General features: G+C 45.3%; 3 protein-coding genes across 3 annotated transcripts in view; 2 read left to right on the top strand and 1 right to left on the bottom strand.

Annotated features, from left to right (window-relative positions):
- Positions 1–23,915, top strand: part of map2k6 (mitogen-activated protein kinase kinase 6) — a gene marked incomplete at its 5' end in the record, with an annotated part of 174,601 nt that overhangs the window by 110,509 nt on the left and 40,177 nt on the right.
- gpr142 (G protein-coupled receptor 142) lies at positions 424–8,133 on the bottom strand. The gene is made up of 2 exons (XM_037691690.1): positions 7,983–8,133; positions 424–1,364 (listed from the first exon to the last, which is right to left on the bottom strand). Exons 1-2 carry the CDS (start codon positions 8,119–8,121, stop codon positions 424–426), a joined length of 1,080 nt encoding a protein of 359 aa, XP_037547618.1. The 5' UTR covers positions 8,122–8,133.
- LOC119424205 (BTB/POZ domain-containing protein 17) overlaps positions 22,349–23,915 on the top strand; it is a 3,974-nt gene continuing 2,407 nt past the window's right edge. The window contains exons 1-2 of the mRNA XM_037691683.1: positions 22,349–22,480; positions 23,499–23,784. Coding sequence (XP_037547611.1) covers positions 22,423–22,480; positions 23,499–23,784 — 344 coding nt within the window. The 5' untranslated portion in view covers positions 22,349–22,422. The remainder of the gene's footprint in view (positions 22,481–23,498; positions 23,785–23,915) is intronic.

Genomic DNA, 23,915 nt, shown 5'->3' with positions numbered 1-23,915 from the left:
GTCAGTCCGTTTGAGACGTGGTACAGTGGCCGTCCCCCCACGAGCACACGTCACTTCATCATCATCACAACTAGCAGCATGCAAATCAATCTCCCTCCTGCTGACTTCTAAGTACACAATTAATCAAATAAGTGCATTTTTTCTAACGTTAAAAAATGTTCACCATGTGTGGAACAAGATACCTTCTTCTTTTTCTGTTACATTCTTTCCAGGAAAAATAAAAACGCAGTCGTCTTGTTTGATTTAAGTGAACAAACAGCACCGGGTCACAGAAAACACAAAACATGAGAGCTGGGCTCGTTTGAGGCCTCGTGAGAGCGCTCCGGGGCCCTCTGGCTGCCGTCCATCTGTCCCCAGGGTGTGGGGAGCAGCAGGACCGTGGGACGACGGGGTTTGGATTAATGGGAGGAGGGGAGGATGAGGTCACGAGGGCTTTCTGGTCCTGCGAGGTGACGAGGGGGCGGAGTCTCGCTGCGAGCGCTTGTTGTTCCCACTGTACAGAGAGGAGATGGAGGCATTGTTAGGGGCCTGGTGTGGAGGCAGGGCCCGGCGGGGGTCCAGAGGCCCTCCTCGGAGCAGCATGATGTCCCGCACTGCGCCGCGGAACGGCCTGCTGACGAAGCAGTACAAGAAGAAGTTGACGGCGGTGTTGAGCATGGCCAGCATGTTGGACAGATCGTAGGCCAGGTGGACGCGCCAGTCTCTGTGCACTGAGGACACGTACAGGTGGTAGATCACCACCACGGTTCTGGGGGCCCACAGGACGGAGAAGACCGAGGTCAGGGCCAGTAGCATGGCTGTGGTTTTCCCAAGTCTTCGTGGGGGTCCTCGCTCCTCCTGGCAGGGCTGCTGCCTCTGCCTCAGGGTGTGGATGATTAGCGAGTTCAGCACCAAGAAGATGCTGCAGGGCATGAAGTAGATGAGAGTCACATGCGTCCAGATGAGGACGGTGTCCAGCGCCGTGGGGGGGTGGCTGTTCCTCCACATGTCTGACCACCAAAAGAAGGGCACGCCCGACGCGAGCGACAAAATCAGCACTACCGCGATGATCTTCCTGGCTCGAGCAGGGTAGTTGATCTGTCGGTGGAGCAGGGGGTGGCACAGCGCCATGTACCGGTCCACGGTGAGGGGGACCGTGGACCAGATGGAAGCATGGTTGGCAGCAAACTCTGCGGCGCTGACGGCGTGCAGCAGGGGCATGGGGACGTCGCGGTGGAAGACCGCCGTCTCCAGCAGGAAGCCAACGAAGATGATGAAGAGCTGAGAGAGGATATCTGAGCCCGTCACAGCCAGGAGGTAGAAGTACAGAGTCTTCTTGGTGCGGGACGCCAGCCGGGACAAGGCCACTGCTGTCAGAACATTCACTGAAAACAAAGACAGAAAAACATCGTTATTTTACCTGCAAGGTCAAATAAAATGTATTGAAACATATTGAGAACGATTTGGTCTTTACCAGGTTGTAAAATTATTTACATCTGACTTCCAGTGAACAAAAACACAACAGACTCTAATAAGTTTATTAAAAAATAAATAAAAAGAAAAGAGAAAAGATGTGAGAGGAAAACTGGTTCTAGTCTTGCTGCTTCCACAGGATCTCCGAGGCACTAGAGCATACAGGTGTGTGTTACCACAACACCAAGCTGGAAAGACACCAGCAATGACCTCAGAGAAGCAGATGTTGCTGCTTGTCAATCTGATAAAGGTCAAAGGTCATTTCTGAACTATATGGAGTCCATCATTCTACAGAGGGAAAAAAATAATGCACACCTGGAAAACATTAAAGACAGCTGATAATCTGCACAGGAGTAGACAGCTCAGCAAATTCACCCAGAAGGTCAGACCCTGCAATGCTCAGAGAAATTATCTCCATCTCAGACTCTACAGTCCTTAATTAGCAGGTCAAAGGTCATGACAGAGTGATTACACGATCCCAGCACCCCAGTCTGTTGGTTCCTGGACTCTGCATATCACCCCAACATTTTCCATGCGGGACAGTTCCTGCCTAACTTCATGCATCAGTAGCAATGAGATCTTTGAAAAGCTGAAGGAATCTGGTGGTTGGACATTAAAGATGGCAGATGGCCCTGGTTCCACAACGACTCTCTGTGGTGCTGCTTGCTCCTGGCTCCCACTGCTCTAGTTTTCTCCATTACTCATTCTGTCCTTCTCTTCTTTCCTCCACAGGTGTGCAAACCTTTTCAGCAGACAACTACAGTGCTTCTGACACCATGTCGAGTTATTGAAATATTTGTGAGACCCACTGTATATTCTGAACGTGTCTTTATTCATCAACAAGAAAAGCTCATCTCACCCCCTTCTCGGCCGCTCTCTATTCAGCCCTCCACCACCATGCTGACAGCTGGGATGAAGTGTTTTTATCGATTTGCTTTGTTTGGTTTTCTCTAAACATGCTGCAATGCATTATGGGTAAACATATCTACTTTGGTTTGGTTTTGCTCCAGACGTCTTGTGGTCCCTTCAGATAAAAGTTTACAAATGCAAGTTGTGCTGCCATGTTGGTTTTAAAGAGACTTTCTTCCAAACAAACTATACTTCTATCCATCCAGCCATTATTTTTTGCTTGTTCTGAAGTTGGATCATAGGGGCAGCATCCTGAGCAGGGAGGCCCAGACATTTCATTCCACATCCATCTCTTCTAGATCTTCTGGGGGGACTCCAAGGTGTTCTCAGGCTACCCGAGACACCAGCGTGTCCTGGGTCTTCCCCAGGCTCTCCTCCCAGTTGGACATGCCTGAAGCACCTCCCTAGGGAGGCGCCCAGGGAGCATCCTTACCAGATGCCAGAACCACCTCAACTGGCTCCTCTGGATGTGGAGGAGCAGTGGTTCTACTTTGAGTCTCTCCTAATAACTGAACTTCTCACCCCATCTCTAAGGGAGAGTCCAGCTACCCTGAAGAGGAAACTCATTTCAACCACCTGTATCCACGATCTCGTTCTTTTGGTCACTACCCAGAGTTCATGACCAGAGGTGAAGGGAGGAACGTAGACTGACCAGTAAACACAGAGCTTTGCCTTACAGCTCAGCTCCCTCTTCACCACAGCAGATCGACACAGGGTCCGCAATACTGCAGACGCTGCACCAATCCATCTGTCAATCTCATGCCCCATTCTTCCCTCACCCGTGAATAAAATCCAGAGATACTTGAACTCTTCCACTTGAGGCAGAACCTCAGCCTCAACCCAAAGAGAGCAATCCACCCTTTCCCAACTGAAGACCATGGCCTCAGATTTGGAGGTTCTGATTCTCATCCCAGCTGCTTCACACTCGGCTGTGAACCACTCCAGTGACAGCTGGAGATCACAGCACAATGATGCCAACAGGACCACATCATCTGCAAAGAGCAGAGATGGAATCCTGAGGCCACCGAACAAGACTTCCACCACACCTAGCTGTATCTTGGAATTCTGTCCATAAAAGTTATGAACAGAATTAGTGACAAAGGGCAGCCCTGGTGGAGTCCAACTTCTGCCCTGAAGGGGTCAGACTTACTACCGGCAATGCAAACCAAACTCTTGCACCACTTGTACAGGCACCAAACAGACTGTAGCAATGGGCCCCCAGTCCCATACTCACGAAGCATCCCCCACAGTTTACCTTGAGGAACATGATCAAAAGCCTTCTCCAAGTCCACAAAACACATGTAGACTGGATGGGCAAACTCTCATGACCCCTCAAAGACCCTAGTGAGGGTAAAGAGCTAGTCCAGTGTTCCACGGCCAGGACAGAACCCTCATTGTTCCTCCTGGATCTGAGGTTTGACCAGTGATCAGACTCACTTCTCCAGTACCACTGAAAATACTTTACCAGGAAGGCTAAGGAGAGTTATGCCCCTATATCTAGTGCACACTCTCCAGTCCCCCTTTTTGAAGAGGGGAACCACCACCCCAGTCTGCCAGTCCAGTGGCACCGTCCCTAATGTCCATGCAATTTTGCAAAGGCGTGTCAACAAAGACAGCCCCACAACATCCAGAGCCTTACCGAAATCAGGGTGAATCTCATCCACCCCTGGAGACCTGCTGCCGCGTAGCTTTTTAACTACCTTGGTGACCTCAGCCATGGTTATGTACAGACCAACCCCGAAGTCCCCCGAATCAGATTCCTCCTTAGAAGATGTGCTGGTGGGATTGAGAAGGTCAGAGAAGTATTTCTTCCACCTCCCAATAAAACATCACTGGTTGAGGTCAACAGTACCTCACGTTCACTGAACACAGTGTTAGTAAAGAGCTGTTTTCTCCTCCTCATCCACTTAATGGTTTACCAGAATCTCTTCAGAGCCGACCGAGAGTCTTTATCAAAGGTCTCGCCAAACTCCTCCCACATCTGAGCTTTTGCTTCAGCAACTGCCAAGACTGCAGACCGCTTGGCCCTTTGGTACTCCTCACCTGCCTTCAGAGTCCCACAAGCCAACAAGGCCCGATAGGACTGCTTCTTCAGCTTAACAGCTTCCCTAACCTGGGGTGTCCACCATGGAGTTCGAGGATGGCCACCATGAGAAGCACCTACAACCTTGCATCCACAGCTCAAAGCAGCTATACGTTAACAACTGAGGTGCGGAACATGGCCCACTCTGACTCAGTGTCCCCTGCCTCGGCTGGGAATTGGTTAAAGCTCTAACAAACTATACTTGTTCACTCTATAGTGGTGCACCAAAAGACAGGGGTCGTGTGCATATGTGTCTATCTCACCAAACTGAAAGAGTTGGTGTCTCATGAGAAGTTTATCCTGGCACCAGTGGAGGAAACACTGGGTATGTTGGCTGGATTCAAATTTTTTTGTTAGCTGGATGCAAATATGGTGTTCTGGCAAATTCCCCTGATAGAAGATTCAGCAAAACTAACAACATTCATCAAACTCTTCGGGTGTTTTCTCTTCAAGCGACCACTGTTTGGCATAGCATCAGCTCCTGAGCACTTTCAGAACAGGATGGTGACAGAGGTCACAGAAGGGCTCAAGGGAGTGGCGTGCCATATAAATGATGTTCAGGTTGTATGCAAGAGGTGCATGATGCTCACCTGCACACTGCACTGGAGAAGATCCAGAAGGCAGGTATCACTCTAAATATTGAAAAATGTGACCTGTCAAAGCCTACATGTTTCCTAGGTCATGTGTTCTCTGCCAGTGGCATATCAGACCCAAGATGGAGGAGCAAGATGGAGGTTGTGAAGAGGATGTAAGACCCAACAAGAGTGAGTGATTTAAGATCATTTCTTGGAATGATAAACCACTTGGGAAAGTTTATCCCACAGATGACTGAGACAGACAAACCCCAGTGTGATCTCCTGTCAAAAAAATTGCTGGATGTGGGGCATCAAACAGGCTAAAGCTTTTCAAGATCTGAAGGATACACTGTCATCACCACCGGTGCTAGCCATGTATGATCACAACAGAGAATGCAAGGTGTCAGCTGACACATCATCATATGGGCTAGGAGAAGTGCTTCTCCAAAAATGGGCTAAGGAGTGGAAGCATATAGCCTACATGTTGCTCTCTCTCACACCAACCGAGAAGAGATACGGGCAAGAGGATAAGGAGACATTGGGATTGACCTGAACTTGTGAGAGGTTCTGCAGCTTCCTGATTAGGAAACATTTCCAGCTAGAGACAGATCACAAGCCTCTCTAGAGTCTCCTGGGGTCTCAAGTACTGGATGCTGTACCTCCTCGAATCAAAGACATAGTAATGGAAAACGTACCTGTGAGTACTACCTATCTGGAAGAGCTGAGGGACCAGCTGCAGAGGGACAGTGTGTGTGCAAATGTAATGCAGTTTTGTGGTGAAGAATGACCAGCACACAACACCAAATAACTTGCAATTAAGCCATACTGGGCTGAACAAGCTCACCTCACAGTCCATGATGGTCTACTACTAAAGGGACAAAGACTCAGTATACCCTCAACAAAGAGAAATTACATTCTCACCAAGGTACACCAAGGACATCAAGGTGTGGTCAAGTAGAAAGTGGGCACAGCAGTGAGTATGGTGGTCATTGCTCAGCCAGCAGCTGAACAAGTTGGTTCTTAACTGCCGAGCAAGCTGCCAGGAGAGACAGAACTACAGGGAGCTGCTGATGTTGAACACCACATCCAGGGCGACCATGGCAAAAGTGTGGAGCAGATTTGTTAATGCTAGGGAGCAAGACCAACCTTCAAGTGGTGGACTATGTGTCGAGGTACTGTATGTGGAGATTGCTTTGCTAACCCCCACAAGGTCTAGTGACATGATACTCCACCTGAAGTCAATTTTTGCACATCACAAGATCTGCAAGACTCTAGTGACCGTTAATGAGCCACAGGTCTCTGGAGCGGCTTTTGCTGCGTTTGCAGAGTCCTATGGTTCCATCACGTGACTACCATCCCAAAATTCCCCCAGGGAAACGCTGAAGCTGAGCATGACCATGAAGAAATCAGATGATCCTTGTTTTCCTTTGCTTGATTGCATGGTTACCCCACTGTAAATTGGATACAGTCCAGCTCAACTTCTATTGGGAAGAAGGCTTCATACTACCGTGCCAATTCTTACTGCATGCTAAATCCTGCTCTTCCGGATGGAGGCGCTGTACTGTGAAAGGAAAAAGAGATGGTAAAAAGCACAACGCCCTGTGGCATCTGCGGCACAGAACCTCAACAGACTCACAACTGGGCAGAACGTGTAGGTAACAGACCAAAAAACAGCTGGAGCTGTCATTGGAAACCACCACGCATCGCTCATATCTGGTGGAGGGACCTCACAGGATCAGGCAAAATCTTCACCATCTCATCACCATGCAGCCCTCCCCAAAGCAGAGCAGCAGTGGTGCAGCTGAGCACATCCTGGGAGATGTAGTAGATGTTTTTTTTGGAGGTAGATGTTTTTCAGGTCTCTCTTGTAAATGGCTCCCCGAGGCTCAATGGGACTAACCTGTATAAATAAAGGTTGAATGAACATCCACAGAACAACCTGCAGCAGCGTCACCACAGCAGAACGCTCCAGAACCACCATCTACTCCTACGTTCAGAACCAGGTCCAGGAGAGTTGTGGTAAGACTAGCCCGATTAGACTTATAACTTTGATAATCACAGACTTTATTGAGAGTGAGAACATTACTTAAAAAAGAAAGAGATGCTTGTTACTGTAACTGAGCATGCAGTGATTTTGCTCTCAGGGTTCAGATAGCAGCAGACCTTCCATCCACAGGGGCAGAATAACATCCTGAAGTCCTGCTGAATCAATGGCAGTCTACCCATTAATTCCAGAAAGGGGAGATGTGGTGTAACTGGGTACTTAGGAAAGTTGACAGAGTCACCTGGGGATGACGTCAGTACTGGAGGAGAGAGCAGCAGGCAGGGGGTGAGACAGGGCTTTTCTTGCTGAAGAATAAAGACACGTTCAAAACTCACAGTAGGACTCACCCAAATCTTTTAATAACGTGACAGACGATCCCAAACACAGCAGCTAATCTACAACAGAACGGGTCAAAAAGAAAAGGACCAAGGTGCTGCAACGGTCCAGTCAGAGCCCAGAACCTGAACTGGATTGTAAGGATGAGGAGTGAAGACCATTTTCATCAGGCTGATGACTGTTTTACACTTCAGATTTGTTTTCCTCTGGGGACGATTTGAGAGGACTCCTAAATGTGATGAGACCATCTTTGCTTTGAAAACTGCCATAAATCCTCACAGAATCAATACCAAATCAATAAGCTGTTGAAAGGTGAAATGAGAAGGAAGCTGCTGTCTTCCTGTCAAAAACATTATTAAAACCCTAGAAGAGAAACTAAAACTTACTGGATTTTATCATGAATGAATATTCAGCTGGTTGTGAGATGATGATACAATCTGTAAACACCCACAGCTGTGAGTCATGTGACAGCAGTTTAGTATCTCACCACCATGATGGACCTCTAACTCCATTCTGCATTGAACTGGACTCTTGTCCACTTGCCCCTGACAGTACACACTAGGTGTAGTTTTTTTATGTGTACCTGGTACTCCCACACAGAGCAGGATACTGTAGTAGATGACTGGAATGAAGCCCAGGACACATTTGGACTTCTGCAGCTCCTCAGGTTTCAGGCCCAGCTCCTCGTGGCCTGACGCCGTCACATTGGACCAGCTGATCATGACCTTGGTCCTTCCCTTGGAGGAAGAAGAGGACAGAATCAGGAAAAAGAGAAATGAGGGTTCAAGTTACCAAACATTTCAAACTGCAGCAAATGTAGATGCTGAAGGTCGCATTTACTGTGCACAAATCCTGCTGCAGCAAAACTGAAAGAGTCGTCAAAGAACATCCATCCATCCATCCATTATCTTTACCCGCTTATTAAATAATAAATTTATTGTAAGGATGCACATAAAGTTTCTGCTTGGAGAAAAAAAAAGAATCACATATTTTGTTTTTATGAAAACCGTTTGTCAAAATTGTACTTCTTTGTGACCATGGAGTTGTCAAAGCGATGTTTAATAAAAATTAAAAACTTTTAAAAAGTAGTTTTGTTTCAGAGGTAAGTTAAAATAAACTCAGGGGGTAAGTTCTCAAGGCAAAATAAATAAAAACAACTTGTTTTCTTGATGCACAATTCATAAAATCTCATTAAATATTAGAAAATCTGTAAAGACGTGAGACTGAGACGGACCTATAGAGCCTGTAAGATCATTTGTTGGTGATAGAAGGCCTGAAATCTTGACAGTAATAACATAAACGCACTTTTCTAATTACCGAGAGCCTTTGGGGGGCGAGCCCACCTTACACTGGACCTGCACTGTCATGACGTTACAGGCTCACCCAGCAGAGCGTGGGCCTACGCGGTTGATTTTTACAGATTGTTTTTAAGACAAACGCAGGACACAGTTCTTGAGAAAGTGCTAAAAGAATAAAATGAGTAAAAAGTATCAAATTATGACTTTTTTTAATGACTAAGGTCATTTGTTGGTGGCGGACACCCTGAATCAGATCGGCTTCAGAAGTTGTTTTTTTAAAATCATATTGAATGTCTCAGTTCAAGCTGAAATAAGTGCAGTTAATTTTTTTTAAAACTTTGTAGTGGATAACCATTTATTCAAACTGAGCTCACAGGTAAACCCCTCCCCTCCTTCCTGGGGGACATTAGCGTCTTTATTAACGTGAGATGTTTTGCTCACATGCATGAAGTTGCAAACTGCAAATTGTGAATCTGACTGGGGATTTGCATGAAAACTGCATTTTAAGTGCAAAATATTTTTCATGTGAACAAGTTCAACAAAGACCCTGATGACCCTCAGGAGGGAGGGGAGGGAGAATGGCTTGTTTGTGAGTTCGGCAATCCTCTGTAGTTTGAAAGCTTGGAAATAAACACGTTTTAATTTGAGCTAAAAAAAAAAGCTTCTTGGATGAAAAAACAAATCTTAAAATACGAAATAAAATAATTGTGTTTTGTTTAAACTCTTGAGACATCAGAGATCACTGACGTCCTCAAAGGTGCCAGTGAAGAGGAGGGTTGTTATTTGCAGATGATGCTGTGTTTTATGTTTCTGATGGATGTCACAGAACCAAACTGCAAAAACAACAAGTGAGTTTGTCTGTCGGGTTTGTCTTCAGTCAATTAACCTGCAGCTTCGCAACAACAGATGGGCTGACATTGTTGACCCTATCAGCCTCCGATTGCTCATTATACTCCCGCCTCCCAGTTTAACCTTTTCACCTGGGTGTCATTCATCCTGTTTTCCTCCATCTGCCTGCTCTCCTAATTTCCTTCACTCGGCCGTGAATCCATATTTGGCTGGTCTTATCTCTCAGGCTGTCGGCCCCAAACCATTTGTAGACGAGCAAAACATGGTCTCGGAGCCACGTGATTCCTCCTGATGTGAGCAGTTTGTCATTTTTCATTACTGCCATTGTAAAGGCTGTCAGGAGCTGCGTTTGCACTGGATGACAGGACGTTTTATGGCTCGTAGCAGGAATGTGACCATAAAATCAGAACGCTCAGCGCTTGGCTGCTTTGTTTCATCTTAGATTCAACAGCAGTTATGAAGTTCATCGTTGGAAATTGATTGTGTTGGAAAAAGAGCAGGTCCATAAGAACAAACTGCTGCATGTGTTTAATAAATATTTATGTTCTGACACAGTTTGAAATTGTCTTCCAGCTGGAACCATAATGATGAGGTGAAAAAAAACAGCTTTTTATTTACAGAAACTAATTTCCTGAATCTTTCCAAAACAACTGTGTTTAGTATGTTTTTATTTTATTTTAAGTATTTTAAAAACCTGGAAACATTTAGTAAATGACTCAAGTAAACACCCAGACCCATCTGTCATGTTTTAAATATATTAATTTTTTTGTATTTGGTTTTCTGCTTGTTATAAAACCAAATACAAACCAATTGATGGTTACTGGATGTGTCTCCCTTGCCATTGTCTCTTCATGTGGAAATCAGCTCACCTGTCTTCCATCAGCTGATCATCTCGCAGCGTACAAACGCTCCTCACTTTCTTTTCTTCATCGTCAGTTCCTGCAGTTTGTCGGCGGCGCTGCTTCATTTTAGCCAGCCTCCTGGCTTCCAGTGAGGGATCTGTCTTTCACTCCAGTGTTTTCTTTGGTTTCATTCTTGCTGCTTTATCAGATATTCATTTTATTATCAGTCTCGTTTAAATTCAGTTCAGATTGTCTGCAAGCATGTCTGCTCCAATACGGCATCAAACTACAACATTACGGATGAACCTCTTCAGCACGTCTTTCTCCTCCGAAACAGTTCAGCCTGCCCGTCAGGCAGTAATTATTAAACTAGAAGGTTCCTGGAGAAACTTTGACGGGGACTGCCACGTTGGGGCCATTAAAAAAAATTTGATTTGACAGTACTGTGTGCTGGGGTTTGTTCTCAGTTACCATCTCACCAAATTTCAACTCAGTAAGGAAAAAACTCAATGAGTTATAGTCATTTTTTTATTTTAAGCTTTGGTAGCCATCTTGCATTTTTAGATTTGAATTCAGAAAGTGTTGTGCATCGCTGTCAGGTACCACCACACCAAAGTTCAGCTCAATAGCTTTAAAATACCTGAGTTATAGTATTTTTTCCCCATTTAGCTAAGGTGGCCATCTTGGATTCATAATTTGCATTAGTAATGTATAACAACTCTCTCTCAGCTACAACCAGACCAAATTCCAGCTCAATGTCTCAAAGAATGACTGAGTTATAGTCAGTTTTGTATTCTCTAAGGTAGCCGTGGCAGCCATCTTTTATCAAAATGGCTCCAAAGGTTAATAATTTCTAGAAATGCATCTGATGATTAATTTCTGTGAGTTTCAAAAAAATTCAATGAGCTGTTCATGAGAAGTGGCCGTTTGAAGCTGTTGAGTTGCGTCAGGCTTTTTCAATGAGAAAAATGGTGTCATTGTTTGCAAATTGTGTCGCCATGGTAACTCAAAATGCCAATATAAGTAACAGCACACATCACGGTGCCGAGACGCTCGTTGTGATAAAACATTAGTGGGGAGACACGATGCGGTTTGAGCCACATCAAAGTTGACAGAAGAGCAAGATAAAGTTAAGAAACCCCTGTCAGGTGGATAATAACAGGTGCTGCCTTCAGTCCCCAATTAATAAAAGGAGAGAAGAGTAAACTGAGTCAAAGTTCTGAATAAAGATCTTGCCTTCAGATGACTGTCAGCTACTACCACACCAGGTTTTAGCTCAGTATCTGCAAACTGACTGAGCTGTAGCCATTTTTCTGTTGGCCATGTGTGATTAGTTGTGGCAGCCATCTTGTATCATGTTGGATGCAAAAGTTGTGCATGTGCCATTACTTTAATTAGAATCCCTCCTGTTGTTCATGAGATATTTTGCTAACAGACAGAGGATCACCAGTCTTTCATGGCTATGAGTGTTTCAAAAATAAATTTAATTTAAAATCACGTTTCATTCAATAATCACATTATTTTTTTTGGAAACAGCATTTGAGGAAAACTGAGGGATTTTTGATGAACGTGTAAAATAATGAAGTTTAATTATTGATTATTGGGCCCATGCTTCAGAACTCATCTGACTTTAATCCAGCTGTAATCCATCAGCAAACTTTAAAGAAACGTGATCTTCCAGTTATTCCGCTTCTTCTTTAAGCTCTTTGTTTCCGATGCACAGTTTCTCACGTTTCTCCTTTCTTTGTCCATCGACGTGAGATAAAATGTCCTTCAGTATTTATAGAAGCTCGGCTCCCGTAGGAGGTGTAGAGTTTGCAGAAGGTTTGACCTCCAGCACGACGCCGGCAGCTGCAGACTTACAAACGATGCACAACATCCAAGATGCTACAGAAGATATTTAACTAGTTCCTCCTTTAAATAAAAGTTATTTAGATGTTTTCTTATTTCTACACAGAAGTGAACCTGCAGACACCTGATCCTGGCCACATGCCTCGGCTCAGACCAGCAGAGAGAAAGATGATCTTCATGAATGAGAAGGCCGAGAGGCTGACACTAAAGACCTATAATCACTCCAGCTGATCAATAACAGCATCGTTCAGGCCGGCCAAACACTCCTGAAGCTTGGCGAGTTTTCTCGCTGCGTAAAACACCGTGGCTCCCACGAGTCCTGCAGATTCTGGAAGCAGAGATGAACTTTGTGGCTCCAGAGGCGTTGAATTAAATCCTCCTCTCTGCTCGGACACATTTAAAAACAAAACTTTGACGCCTCAGTTTTCTGAAGAACCAGAGCAGATCAGAAGAGTGGCTCTGATGTAAGCCTTATTAAAATATACTTCCCAGGATTGGGATGCAGCTCTGCAGGGGGGCAGTGGGCAGGGGGGGCAGGGGGGTCTGAGCCCTCTGACTGTTTTCCATTTAATTATTCATCAAGAGATGGCTGCACCTGAAACAACAGCGCACCAAGACAAAAGATGCTGGCAGCAGGAGTGAGCAGCTATTTAACTGTTTCACTGATGTTTGGGAGGAAAATAAGACACTTCTTCTGTTTGGGGGGGGGGGGGGGGTCCTGTGAAATCCTCAGCTGAGAGACGACAGTGGAAATAAATTTCTGTTCCGATTCTGAGCGGCTTGAAGCCAAAACCCTGAGCTGAGGTTTGAGCTGTCAGGACTGAACCCAGGAGGCTGAAGTGACGACGAGCGTCTGTTTCTTTACGTTGAAGTGACAAACGAATAAAACGCTTCAGGTCGACACAAAGTCGTCAAACAGCTACAGCGAGTCAGAGCAGACGTGCTTCTCTAAGAACAACTTTTACACAATGTCTCCAAACACAGAAAGTTGGTGATGCAGAGCAGAAGTGCACAAAGAAATTACTTTTTATTTTATATTTTATATTTCTGCACCAGCATCTCACCTCCACATCCAGTTGTCTCAGCGTCTGCCCTCCTGGACCGGTCCTTTTCACTGTGGTTCCCCCCCAGAGGCTCCTGCAGAGTCCCTGCTGGACGCCTGGCGAGGAGACGAGGAGGAGGAGGAGGAGGAGAGGGATCCAGGCTGACGGCACATCACTGTGATGAGCGAGTGGAGTGAAAGGAGAGAAATGAAGCAGAGTGAAAAATGAAGGGGAGGAGACTGATGTGTGAAGAGGGAGGAAACCGTTTGGATGAAAGATTGCGAGAAAAAATGAAGGAAAATCACATGGAGGTTGACGACAGATACAAAGAGGTCATTTTTCACAAGTTCACTCTGGAAAAGTGACAAAATAAACTCAAAGCTGCTGGAACAAAATCTGTGTCCAAACTCCCAACGATGAACCAACCAGCTGCCACCAGACTCCTGCCACGCTGCTGAGGAACGTTCAGCCATCCCGGGTCTCTAATCTCTGCAGGATTATATTTAGGTTTGTAAAGTTTTACAGACCTTCTCTAAATAAAAGTCTGAAAAAAGTGGGCATACTTATTTTTTTCAAACTGTTTCTTTTTGCAGACACAGGAAAGTATGAAGTGTTTATTTACACCAACAAAGAGCGTCCGGAAAGAGTTCACATTTTCCACATTCTGTTAGATTACAGCCGTAATCCAAAATGGATTAAACATGTTGACGCTCCGAGCTGAGCCCCAGTCCTGTTTCCACTCATCGTCCTCCACATGTTTCTACAACTTGAGTAGAGGCCACTGGTGCTAAGCTGAGGAACCTGGACAGGATTTGAAGAGGCACTCACCCGTCTTCAGAAGGTCTGGTGAACCCAAGAGGTCCAAGGAATCATCTGCAGACCTCAGTGACAGGGTTGTCTCGGAGCACAGACCTGGGGACGGGTACAGAAACATTTCTGTCCTGAGAGTCCTGTAGGACTGAGTCCAGTGGCCAACATGTTCTGTAAGGAAGACTTCTGGAACCACCAGGACTCTTCACGGAGCTGTAGCCTTCAGCCAGTGACCAGGAGAGAAGGAGCTCAGTCAGGACCAAGACTCAGATGGTGACCCTGACCTACAGCACTGGACTGTGGAGACAGAGAACGTCCCAGAAGGACAGCCATGTCTGCAGGTCTCCATCAACCAGGCCTGACTGCTTCACGGTTCAGTTAGCAGCTAAAACTCAACGTCCTCTGAGGGAAACGGGTCTCTAGACCTTCATTTAAAATTTAAGCATGCATGTGGCGGGCAAAACACAATACTTTAAAGTACCGTATTTTTCTGACTATAAGGCGCAACATCAATGAACGGGTCTGTTTTCATTCATAAGGTGCATTAAACGAAACTAAAACATTTTGACAGATTTTTGAGCTCCGTGTTCAACATAAAGTCGGTTCGAGGTCAGTAAGCACAACCAGAATTAATACATAAAGGCACACCAGATTATAAGGCTCACTGTTGATTTTTGAGAAAATTAAAGGATTTTAAGTGCGTCTTATAGTCCGAAAAATACGGTATTTAGTTTAATTTTTAATGAGTTTTTCTTTCTACAAAACTGCTAAACTATAAATTGGTTTGAAGTTCCTCTTGTCGTTCACATGAGCTGGTTGTTTTGGTATTTATGTCAGTTTTTATGTCAAACTGTGCAACCATTAGTTTATAAAGATGTATTAGAATAAAACCATTAAAAATCCTTATTATAAACAGAGAGGGCTACAATGTCCAATAAATCCAAGAAGTCCACGTTAGAAAAGCGAACTGTATTTCTGACGGAGGGACGTGTCGGCGTGACAACCAGCAGCAGCAGCCTTCTAATTTCTCCTGTGTATTCTTAACAGCATCTCAGACTAACACAATTACATGCAGGGAAATCATCCTATCAGTGGATCTGGAAGGCGGCTTGTTGTTCTGAACCAGACAAACGTCTCTTTAATTGGTCTAAATCCTTTTAGAGAGCACGTCTCACAGCCGCACACAGAGCTCCAAAACAAACGGAGCCTTAAAACCAGCAGATCCGACGACCCAGTTTATCTAAAGTGTGTTGACAAACCACTGTGATGGACGCACCGCTGCTCCGAGTTTTCACCCCTGACCTCTCCTGCAGCGGGGGCCGGTCACACCATAACACCCAGTACAGATGACGGTGCACGGACACGACTCAGACATGCTGAGCTCACAGATGAAGAGGAGGAAATTCTACTTCATATTTGAATGTTCCTATGATCCAGTTTTCCTTTTAAGGGAAAGAACAAAGAAACCCAACAACCCAACACCAGCACAGTTCTTCATATGTTCAAGAGAACATTTGTATAAATGTAACTAAAGTTTTAGCAGAATACCCAAAGAATCTGAACCGAAATGAACAGACTTCCAGACCAGTAAGAATTAACGGTGATTTATTTACAGTGCAACGGTTCAGCAACGAGCACGAGGAGGGACAGGAACCAGGGAGCGAGGAGAAGGTTCAGTGTGAAACACAGCGGATGTGATCACTAGTGATTTCTCCCCAACAGGTGGAGTTATGGATCGTCGAGGGAGCACAGGGTCCAGTGGTCCCAGTACGATGAAGGAAGACGTCCGAGGTAAGTCTCAGGTTGTGGATGGAAGGTGAGAAGCTGAGGAGGTCACAAATAAGCTCAGAGTCACACAGAGGAGTCCAGGAAGAGGTAGGTCACATAATCTGATGCTGAAACCCGTTGTAAGTCTTTTCACATCGTGGGATCATTCAAAGTGACTAGAAGCACAAATACTGGTTTGTAATGCTCCAGTGGTGAAGAGAGCTCTTCTGCAGCCTTTTATACTCCTGCAGCTCATCAAGGGATTGGTCCAGGTGTGGCTTGTTGGCGCCGTCTTGTGACTTCAGGAGGCCGAAGAAACTGAACTTCCACAGTAACGTAATTACGTTGTTGCACCAGTGATTCTTGAGGCTCTTCGTAATGCTCAGTAAGTTTAGCTCATTAATCACGTTGTCTTCAAGCTGGGTCTGTGACGTCCTCCTGCCACTTGAAGTCAACCTACTGCTGTTATGCCTCTGAGCTGCCAACAAAGGAAGGAGCCTTAATGGTCCATAAGTAAAGGGTCAAACAGGCATCGTGCTCAGTGACGTCATGTGACAACAGATGAAAAGGTCAGAGGTCAGAGAGGAGATCCAATCCGTCCAGAGAGTTCTAACTCATTTCAGCAGCTTGTGTCCAGGATCTGGTTCTTTCTGTCATGATCCAGACCTCATGATCAGATGTGAGGACTGGAACATAGACAGACCAGAACTATCAGCCCACAGCAACCTGGAAGACAGATGGAGGACTGCATGTATCTGGCAAACATGCACAACAAAGAGACACCAGAGCGTCCTCCTGGACCACAGGCCTGGTGGTCAAGCCTTGGCTCCTGGGGCTCTGCAGGGACACGCCCAAACAGGAAGCCATTTCCCTGTGGGCCCACCACTTGCGAGGAGAGCATCAAACTTGGGAGGAGGATGTAGCCCAGGTAAGGGCGGAGCTCTGCTGGCTCCAGTAAGGTTGAATGTTCCCCCTCGTTTGGTTCCACGATACTGAGTGAACGCTCCATCCTGGTTGAACGTCTCAGTCTGATTTATGAACAACCAGCAGCAGCTTGAAGATGGTTCATGTTTGCAGCTTTATTACTGAACTGCTGTGAGGCTTTTGGGTGTGTTGGAGAAAGGAACAGATGACCCAAACCCAGGACCAAAACAACCGCAGAACGAGGTTACAACCAAAACTTTTCTCAAATAAAATTCCCACAGCTGATTTGGAGACTTCATAAAGACAAAGATGGTGCTTGTTCACACTTAAAGATACCAGCTGTTGAAAAATTGTCTGACTCCCTCCCCTAAAGAGGAGAACAAACCCTTAAATGTCTGATTCTTCTGAAAGCTGCTCCGATCCTTGGTTGTGAGACTGATGAGTTAAACCTCCTGTCAGTGACGTCTCTGTGGTTCCACACAGATTTATTCAGCAGATTAGAGGAGATTATGAATAGATTGGAAAATATTATTCCACTTCGGTTTTGCATGTTTTTATAGCTTGACTGTATCCTCTAAACTTTGCTGTGTGAACAGAATCAACACTTTTTGTGGACCGGGCCTGCCCGACCAGAGGACTGTTCGGTGTTTTGTGTTGAAGGATCGCGGTCCAGCTGCAGCCGGTCGGTACTGAAGACCCGATCTGCAGCTGTCAGGATCCGTTGGACGTCTTCTGCTGCCACGGACCTAACTTTTCCCTTTACTAATCCTAAACGTATTTTTCCAACTCACCACACGCTTTAACTGAGAGCTTCTCCACCACCGAGTCCTCATTTAACTTCCAGCACAGCTTAGCTGCTGCCGACATTAGTTTGGTAATCAATCACTTTTTGTATTTCAGCTGATGCCCCCCCGCAAATAAAAATAAGGTCTCATTAGAAGAAAACTAATATCTCATACCTTGTTTGAATCATAATCCATCTTCTAACAAGGACTTTGGGAATATTTGGGTTCAGTTTAACGAAGCAGCTAATTAGTTTTTCATTGGGAACTCATCCAAGATGGCTGCTCGTACAGAAGTTTCAAGTTCTATAAAAAACATGTTTATTAGTCAGAGTCGCTCCAGCTGCCCATCAACTTCTATTAACTTTACCAACTAAATGACCATCAACCCTCCTGCTGCCCTGGGGTCAAAAATACTTTAGTTTTAAAACAGAGGCCTCCTGGTCGTTTTAACATTTATTCATTACTGAGCTGATTGATCAAAGTAAAACACTGATTTCTTAAATTGCAAAACTCCAAATAAGCATCCCATTTTTTATATTTATTATAAAGTCTTTATTTATCCTTTGTTATATTTCTCATATCTTCATGCAGGCTGATGTTCCAGTGCCAGCAGAAGAAGAACGTTGACTGTGAAACAGAAGAATTCAGTGATAAATGTGTGGATGTATAAAAACAACTGAAATATGATCCCAGAGATGGAGAGTGCATGTCAACATCTGTGCAAAGATGATAAATAAAACAGATTAGAGGATGTGACGGACTCTGCACACTAACCCCCAGGATCATGTCTTTTTTATGCACAAGCTGTAAAACGATCCTCTGAAATCATGATCCAGAACTTTTCAAAAACAAAACGATAAACGCGTCTGCTCGCTGCATCGTTCAGGTTCCAAGGCCACGACGAATCTTGAAGACTGATAACTTCTACTGACAACTCCATGAAATAAACATTTACAGTCACTCTAATCAAAAGTACTAAAATTAGCCTTTTTCATAAAACATTTTTATGATGCAACAAAACAAACACGCCTCTCAGTGAACTTCCTCCTCCCGCCAGAATTAGAGCTTTACTACATGATGCTTTGCATTGTCACAGTAAATGTGTGCAGAGCATCTATTTTAGATGTGGCAACCTTCTGCCATCTCTCCATCACATCCTCCAGCTGGGTTCCCTCAGACTCCACTGTCATGGCTTTCTTACTACCCCACCTAGTGGCTCAGAGGCGTAACAACAGCGAGTTGACCCTGGATTGTGCCTCCAGGAACTAAAGGCCTCTGAGAACGGGATGGAGGGTCCAGAGGTATAAAAAGGAAGAAACGGAGCTACTCTGGAGGTTTTCAGTTGGTCCTGTTTTCCAGGTTTGATCCTTGACCAGAGGTTACGTACATGGGGCATGGTGTCGGTCCAGGTGTCACGAGGAAACCCAGGATCCAGGTAAACGACAACGGGAGCAATCAAAGGTTCAAACAATGAATGAAGGCCACAACGATCCCTCAGACGGCTGCTCAGTCCGGCGCTGGATGATGCTCTGCGCTCGTCTTAAATGCTGTGGTGACGATGAGCCCATGAACCTTCAGGTGTGTCCACCAAACCAGGAAGTGAGTTAGAACATGGGAGTGAGCTCCAGCCAGCCCACAGCTCCAGCTACAGAAAAACGAAGAGAACGGGGGACAAGTAAAACGATATCTGCTAACATTCATGGTGGCGAGCGTTAACGTCAAATATTTAAAGTTTACTGAGTTGTTCCAGAACATTTGGAAGTAATGGTTGTTCTAAAGTATATTGTCTGTAACGTGCAGGAAGTGTGTGTCAGGTGTGTCATGCTGTCCAGATCTTTGTCAAACTGAGATTTTATTGTAATCTAAAATGGGCTTAATTTATATTTCTCCAGACTTTCTGGACAATTTTTGGTTTTTTTAGAATTCAGTTCAGTTTCAGTTCTTGAAGCTGAAAATGTTCAGATAATTTTTTTTAATTTTGATTTTGTTAAAACCACCAAGCCCTGATCTCTGGATCAGCCAGACATCAAAACTCAAGGGATGGACTAGTGTCCTGACACACAACAGACAACTTGGTGACGCTCAGGTTGTCTCTCTGTTATCAGCGGCCGTCACAGAGACTCAGTTTGTTTCTTTAGCTGAATCAGAGCAGCGTTACAGATAATGAAAATGTAGCTCCAACCAGGACATTCCCAAAGAGCCTCCAGCTGAAAACTGGGGTCCTCGGCTCTTTGACAGATTTTAACAAGTTTACCAAATACAATGTTGTTAAAAACACGTTTTACGTTCCTTAAAGTTGTTTTTAAGTTTCTCTAAGACGGACGTATTTATAGTTCTGGTCTTTCTCTGAATTAATCTCTTCGTGTGAAACAGACACAGCTGAGGAGGTAAAGGAAGCGGTGAAAGAGACGCCTGAGTGTGATTAAATGATGCTCGCCTCGTCTCTCAGGTCACCACGGTCTGGGTTCCTGCCAGAACCTTGGTTCTCCAAAGTGTCCCTCTGAGGAGCCTCCATGGATCTGAAACCTGAGCAGAGAGCCTCAACACGACTGCAGGTGGAGACAACAAAGACTTCCTGTCTCCTGTTCGAGTCCTTCCAGAGCACTGACTCGGTGGGCAGAGAGTCTCTGGAGTTTCTCTGGTTCTGACCTGGACTGGACTTTCTGCTGTAGAACAGAACATTAGTACATCACTGAGATTCACGCTCTGCTGTGGGAAAAAACATTTAGAGGGTGAAAAGTGTTAAAAACAGTTAGAGCAAGAACATCATTAAAAACAGTTAGAGCGAGAACATGGTTAAAAACATTTAGAGCGAGAACATCATTAAAAACAGTTAGAGCGAGAACATAGTTAAAAACATTTAGAGCAAGAACATCATTAAAAACATTTAGGGCGAGAACATGGTTAAAAACATTTAGAGCGAGAACATCATTAAAAACATTTAGAGCAAGAACATCATTAAAAACATTTAGGGCGAGAACATGGTTAAAAACATTTAGAGCGAGAACATCATTAAAAACAGTTAGAGCGAGAACATCGTTAAAAACATTTAGAGCGAGAGCATCATTAAAAACATTTAGAGCGAGAACATGGTTAAAAACATTTAGAGCGAGAACATCATTAAAAACAGTTAGAGCGAGAACATCATTAAAAACATTTAGGGCGAGAACATGGTTAAAAACATTTAGAGCAAGAACATGGTTAAAAACATTTAGAGCGAGAACATCATTAAAAACATTTAGAGCGAGAACATGGTTAAAAACATTTAGAGCGAGAACATCATTAAAAACAGTTAGAGGGAGAACATCGTTAAAAACATTTAGAGCGAGAACATGGTTAAAAACATTTAGAGCGAGAACATCATTAAAAACAGTTAGAGCTAGAACATAATTAAAAACAGAGAACATCGTTAAAAACAGAGAACATAATTAAAAACAGAGAACATCGTTAGAAACAGAGAACATTGTTAAAAACATTTATAGCAAGAACATCAATAACAGACTGACACACACACGAACACACACACATACATTGTCTGCCTTTTGTCTTTCACTGGTCGATGGTAACATCTGTTTTTGGGTCTGAAACCCATTAAAACGTGAAGAAGAAGAAGAAGTCCCCTGTTCAAAAAGTGGGACCGTAGAGTGTGTTCCATCTACAGGGGGATCACGCTGTTAAGCCTCCCTGGTAAGGTCTATTCGGGGGTTCTGGAGAGGAGGGTCCATCGGATAGACGAACTTCAGATTCAGGAGGAGCGGTGCAGTTTTTGTCCTGGTCGTGGAACACTGGACCAGCTCTACACCCTCAGCAGGGTCCTGGAGGGTGCGTGGGAGTTTGTCCAACCAGTCTACATGTGCTTTGTAGACTTCGAGAAGGCGTTCCACCACATCCCTCGGGGAACCCTGTGGGTGGTACTCCAGGATTATGGGGTACCGGGCCCTTTGATACGGGCTGTTAGGTCCCTGTATGACCGGTGTCAGAGCCTGGTCCACATTGCCGGCAGTAAGTCGGGCTCGTTCCCGGTGAGAGTTGGACTCCACCAAGGTTGCCCTTTGTCACCGATTCTGTTCATAACTTTTATGGACAGAATTTGTAGGCGCAGCCGAGGTGCTGAGGGGATCTGTTTTGGTGGCCTAGGATCACGTCTCTGCTTTTTGCAGATGATGTGATATACATCATTATTCTATAAATCATTTAAAGGTCCAAATATGACATTAATGCCTGTGATGAAGTGGTGGATACATCTGAGCACAAAAAGCTTCAAACGACCCAACTATCATCGAAAAAATGAACTTTCTGCAGGATGACAGCTGCTGAGACCAGACCTGCTCCAGACCGGGTCAGCAGAACCCATCCTGTTGGATCTGCTATTAAAGCAGCAGTAATCAGATGTTAGCTGCGTTCTGACTCGGTTCTGTGTGTGAAGCTGTTGGGTTGAACCAGATGAACACATTGATTTAACGGAGCGTCCTGCAGCCTGAAGCTGTGAATTAATGACATTGGACCAAGTGTCACGCTCCTGTGGAGAACTGGGTGAACACACTGACCCACAAACTCCACGTGGAGTAAAGATCGGCTTCACACACACGTCACATCTCAGAGACACTACAACAGCAGAACATCTGGATCAGTAAATGAATGAAGACTCAAACTGGCAGAAGAACCTTCAGGAGAGCAGCGTGAGGTTCTACATCCTGATCCAATCCACTGATCGATGCCCAACAAGGACGGGGGAGTCAGGATCATTTCCACCCACTAATCAATGAAGCTGATCGGACTCTGAGAGGTCCACACAGCTGGAGCTGCAGAACCTCAGAGGTCCACAGAGACAGCCAGAGGACAGCAGGAGAGACGATGGTCAAACCAAGTCCAATCCACGGGGTTCTGTTTCTGATGGAGGTGGCTGCTGCAGGTAAGACTGACTCACCTGTTCACTCACCTGTTCACTCACCTGTTCACTCACCTGTTCACTCAGCGACGTCACGTTTATCTCTAAATAAAACTAAGAGCAGCAGAGACACACTGGGTGAACCCTGTTTAAAGACAACAAAGTCCATGCTCAGTAATCCAGGTATACAATCCAACATTTTTCAGTCAGGTCATCTGGACAGTTTCTTTTTTTTGTGCTGAAACGTTTCGCTTTCAATCCAGAAGGCTTCATCAGTCAAGGAAACACACAACAAACTGATTCTTCCCCCAACAGCTTACTCCAAAGTGGAACAAACCAGTTTGGTTGGTGTTAAGATGGTCTCTTTGGTACGCCCCCTCCTCCTGTTTAAAGGCGTGTAAAGTTTGTGGGGGTAAGAAAAGTTTACTTGCAAATAATTTTGTAAAGTTTAGACGGATAAAAAGTGACAACACTCAAGTTGAACATTCTGTGGCAAAATCTGCTCCACTTCAAAATAAATAAATAAAAAATCATCAAACTGTGATTGTAAAACCCGTTAATGATCCAAACTGCAGCTCATAGAAAGTTTGACCTGTTTAAACTGTGGTGGAGGGTTCGGTGTTCGGGAGGAGTTGAAAAAGTAAAGACTTCAGTTTTGACGCTAACTCCTTAATATTTATGTCAAATCTATTTTTACTGATTTTGAAATTTGGCTTGTTGTGACTTTCTGCTCGATGTGGGAGGTGAATCACTGCAGCGCACTTAAAGAGGAAGGAAGACTCAAAGTTTTCTTGTGAGTCAGAAAGAGGAACTGGACTTGGCTGACATGAATCAGGGCTCACATCCCTGCACAGTCAGGGGGGGGGGGGGGGCTGCGCTGGGACAGAGATTTAATTAAACATGACCCACAAGCCTTCATTATCCAGAGCACAGCTGGGCTGATCGATTCTCGTCGTGCTGTCCTGATCAATGGGTTTATTTACAGAGCTGTTCTGAAGGAGACACGCTCCAACTTCCTCTTTTCATTTCCCGTCTCCAGCAGGCTTGTTGAAAGCTGACGTCTCCCCGCCTGATGGGGGGGACACCATCAGCCACCCCCTGACCCTGGTGCAGCGCCTGGAGGCCCTGCTGCTCCAGGCGAACGGAAGTGACGTGACGCTGCGTGTGGAGACGCCCAACGCCGACGAGGTGAAGGTGATCCAGGCCCACTCCCTGGTCCTGTCCCTGCAGAGCCCCGTGTTCCAGGAGATGCTGCGAAGCAGGAACAGCAGCACGGTGGTGCTGGGGGAGAGCTCCGACTGCGCAGCCGTGTTCGACAAATTCATCAGGTGAGAGACATCTCCCCCCGCAGAGGGCGCACTGCCCCCCTGCGGGGATGAACCGCCCTCTGTAGGGATGAAGTGCCCTCTGCGGGGATGAACCACCCTCTGTAGGGATGAACCGCTCTCTTTGGGGATGA

This window comes from Nematolebias whitei, chromosome 17 (assembly GCF_014905685.2).
Source record: "Nematolebias whitei isolate Nwh7 chromosome 17, NemWhi1, whole genome shotgun sequence".
Taxonomy (NCBI): Eukaryota; Metazoa; Chordata; class Actinopteri; order Cyprinodontiformes; family Rivulidae; genus Nematolebias; species Nematolebias whitei.
The sequence above is the reverse complement of the archived record's forward strand: the minus strand, read 5'-3'. Positions and strand labels throughout refer to the sequence as shown.

Excerpts from the sequence above, each read along its gene's own strand:
- gpr142 (XM_037691690.1), bottom strand. The coding sequence starts at position 8,121 with ATGATCAGCTGGTCCAATGTGACGGCGTCAGGCCACGAGGAGCTGGGC. Across the intron at positions 1,365-7,982 it reads GCTCTGTGTGGGAGTACCAG|TGAATGTTCTGACAGCAGTG; the intron begins GTACACATAAAA and ends CTTTGTTTTCAG.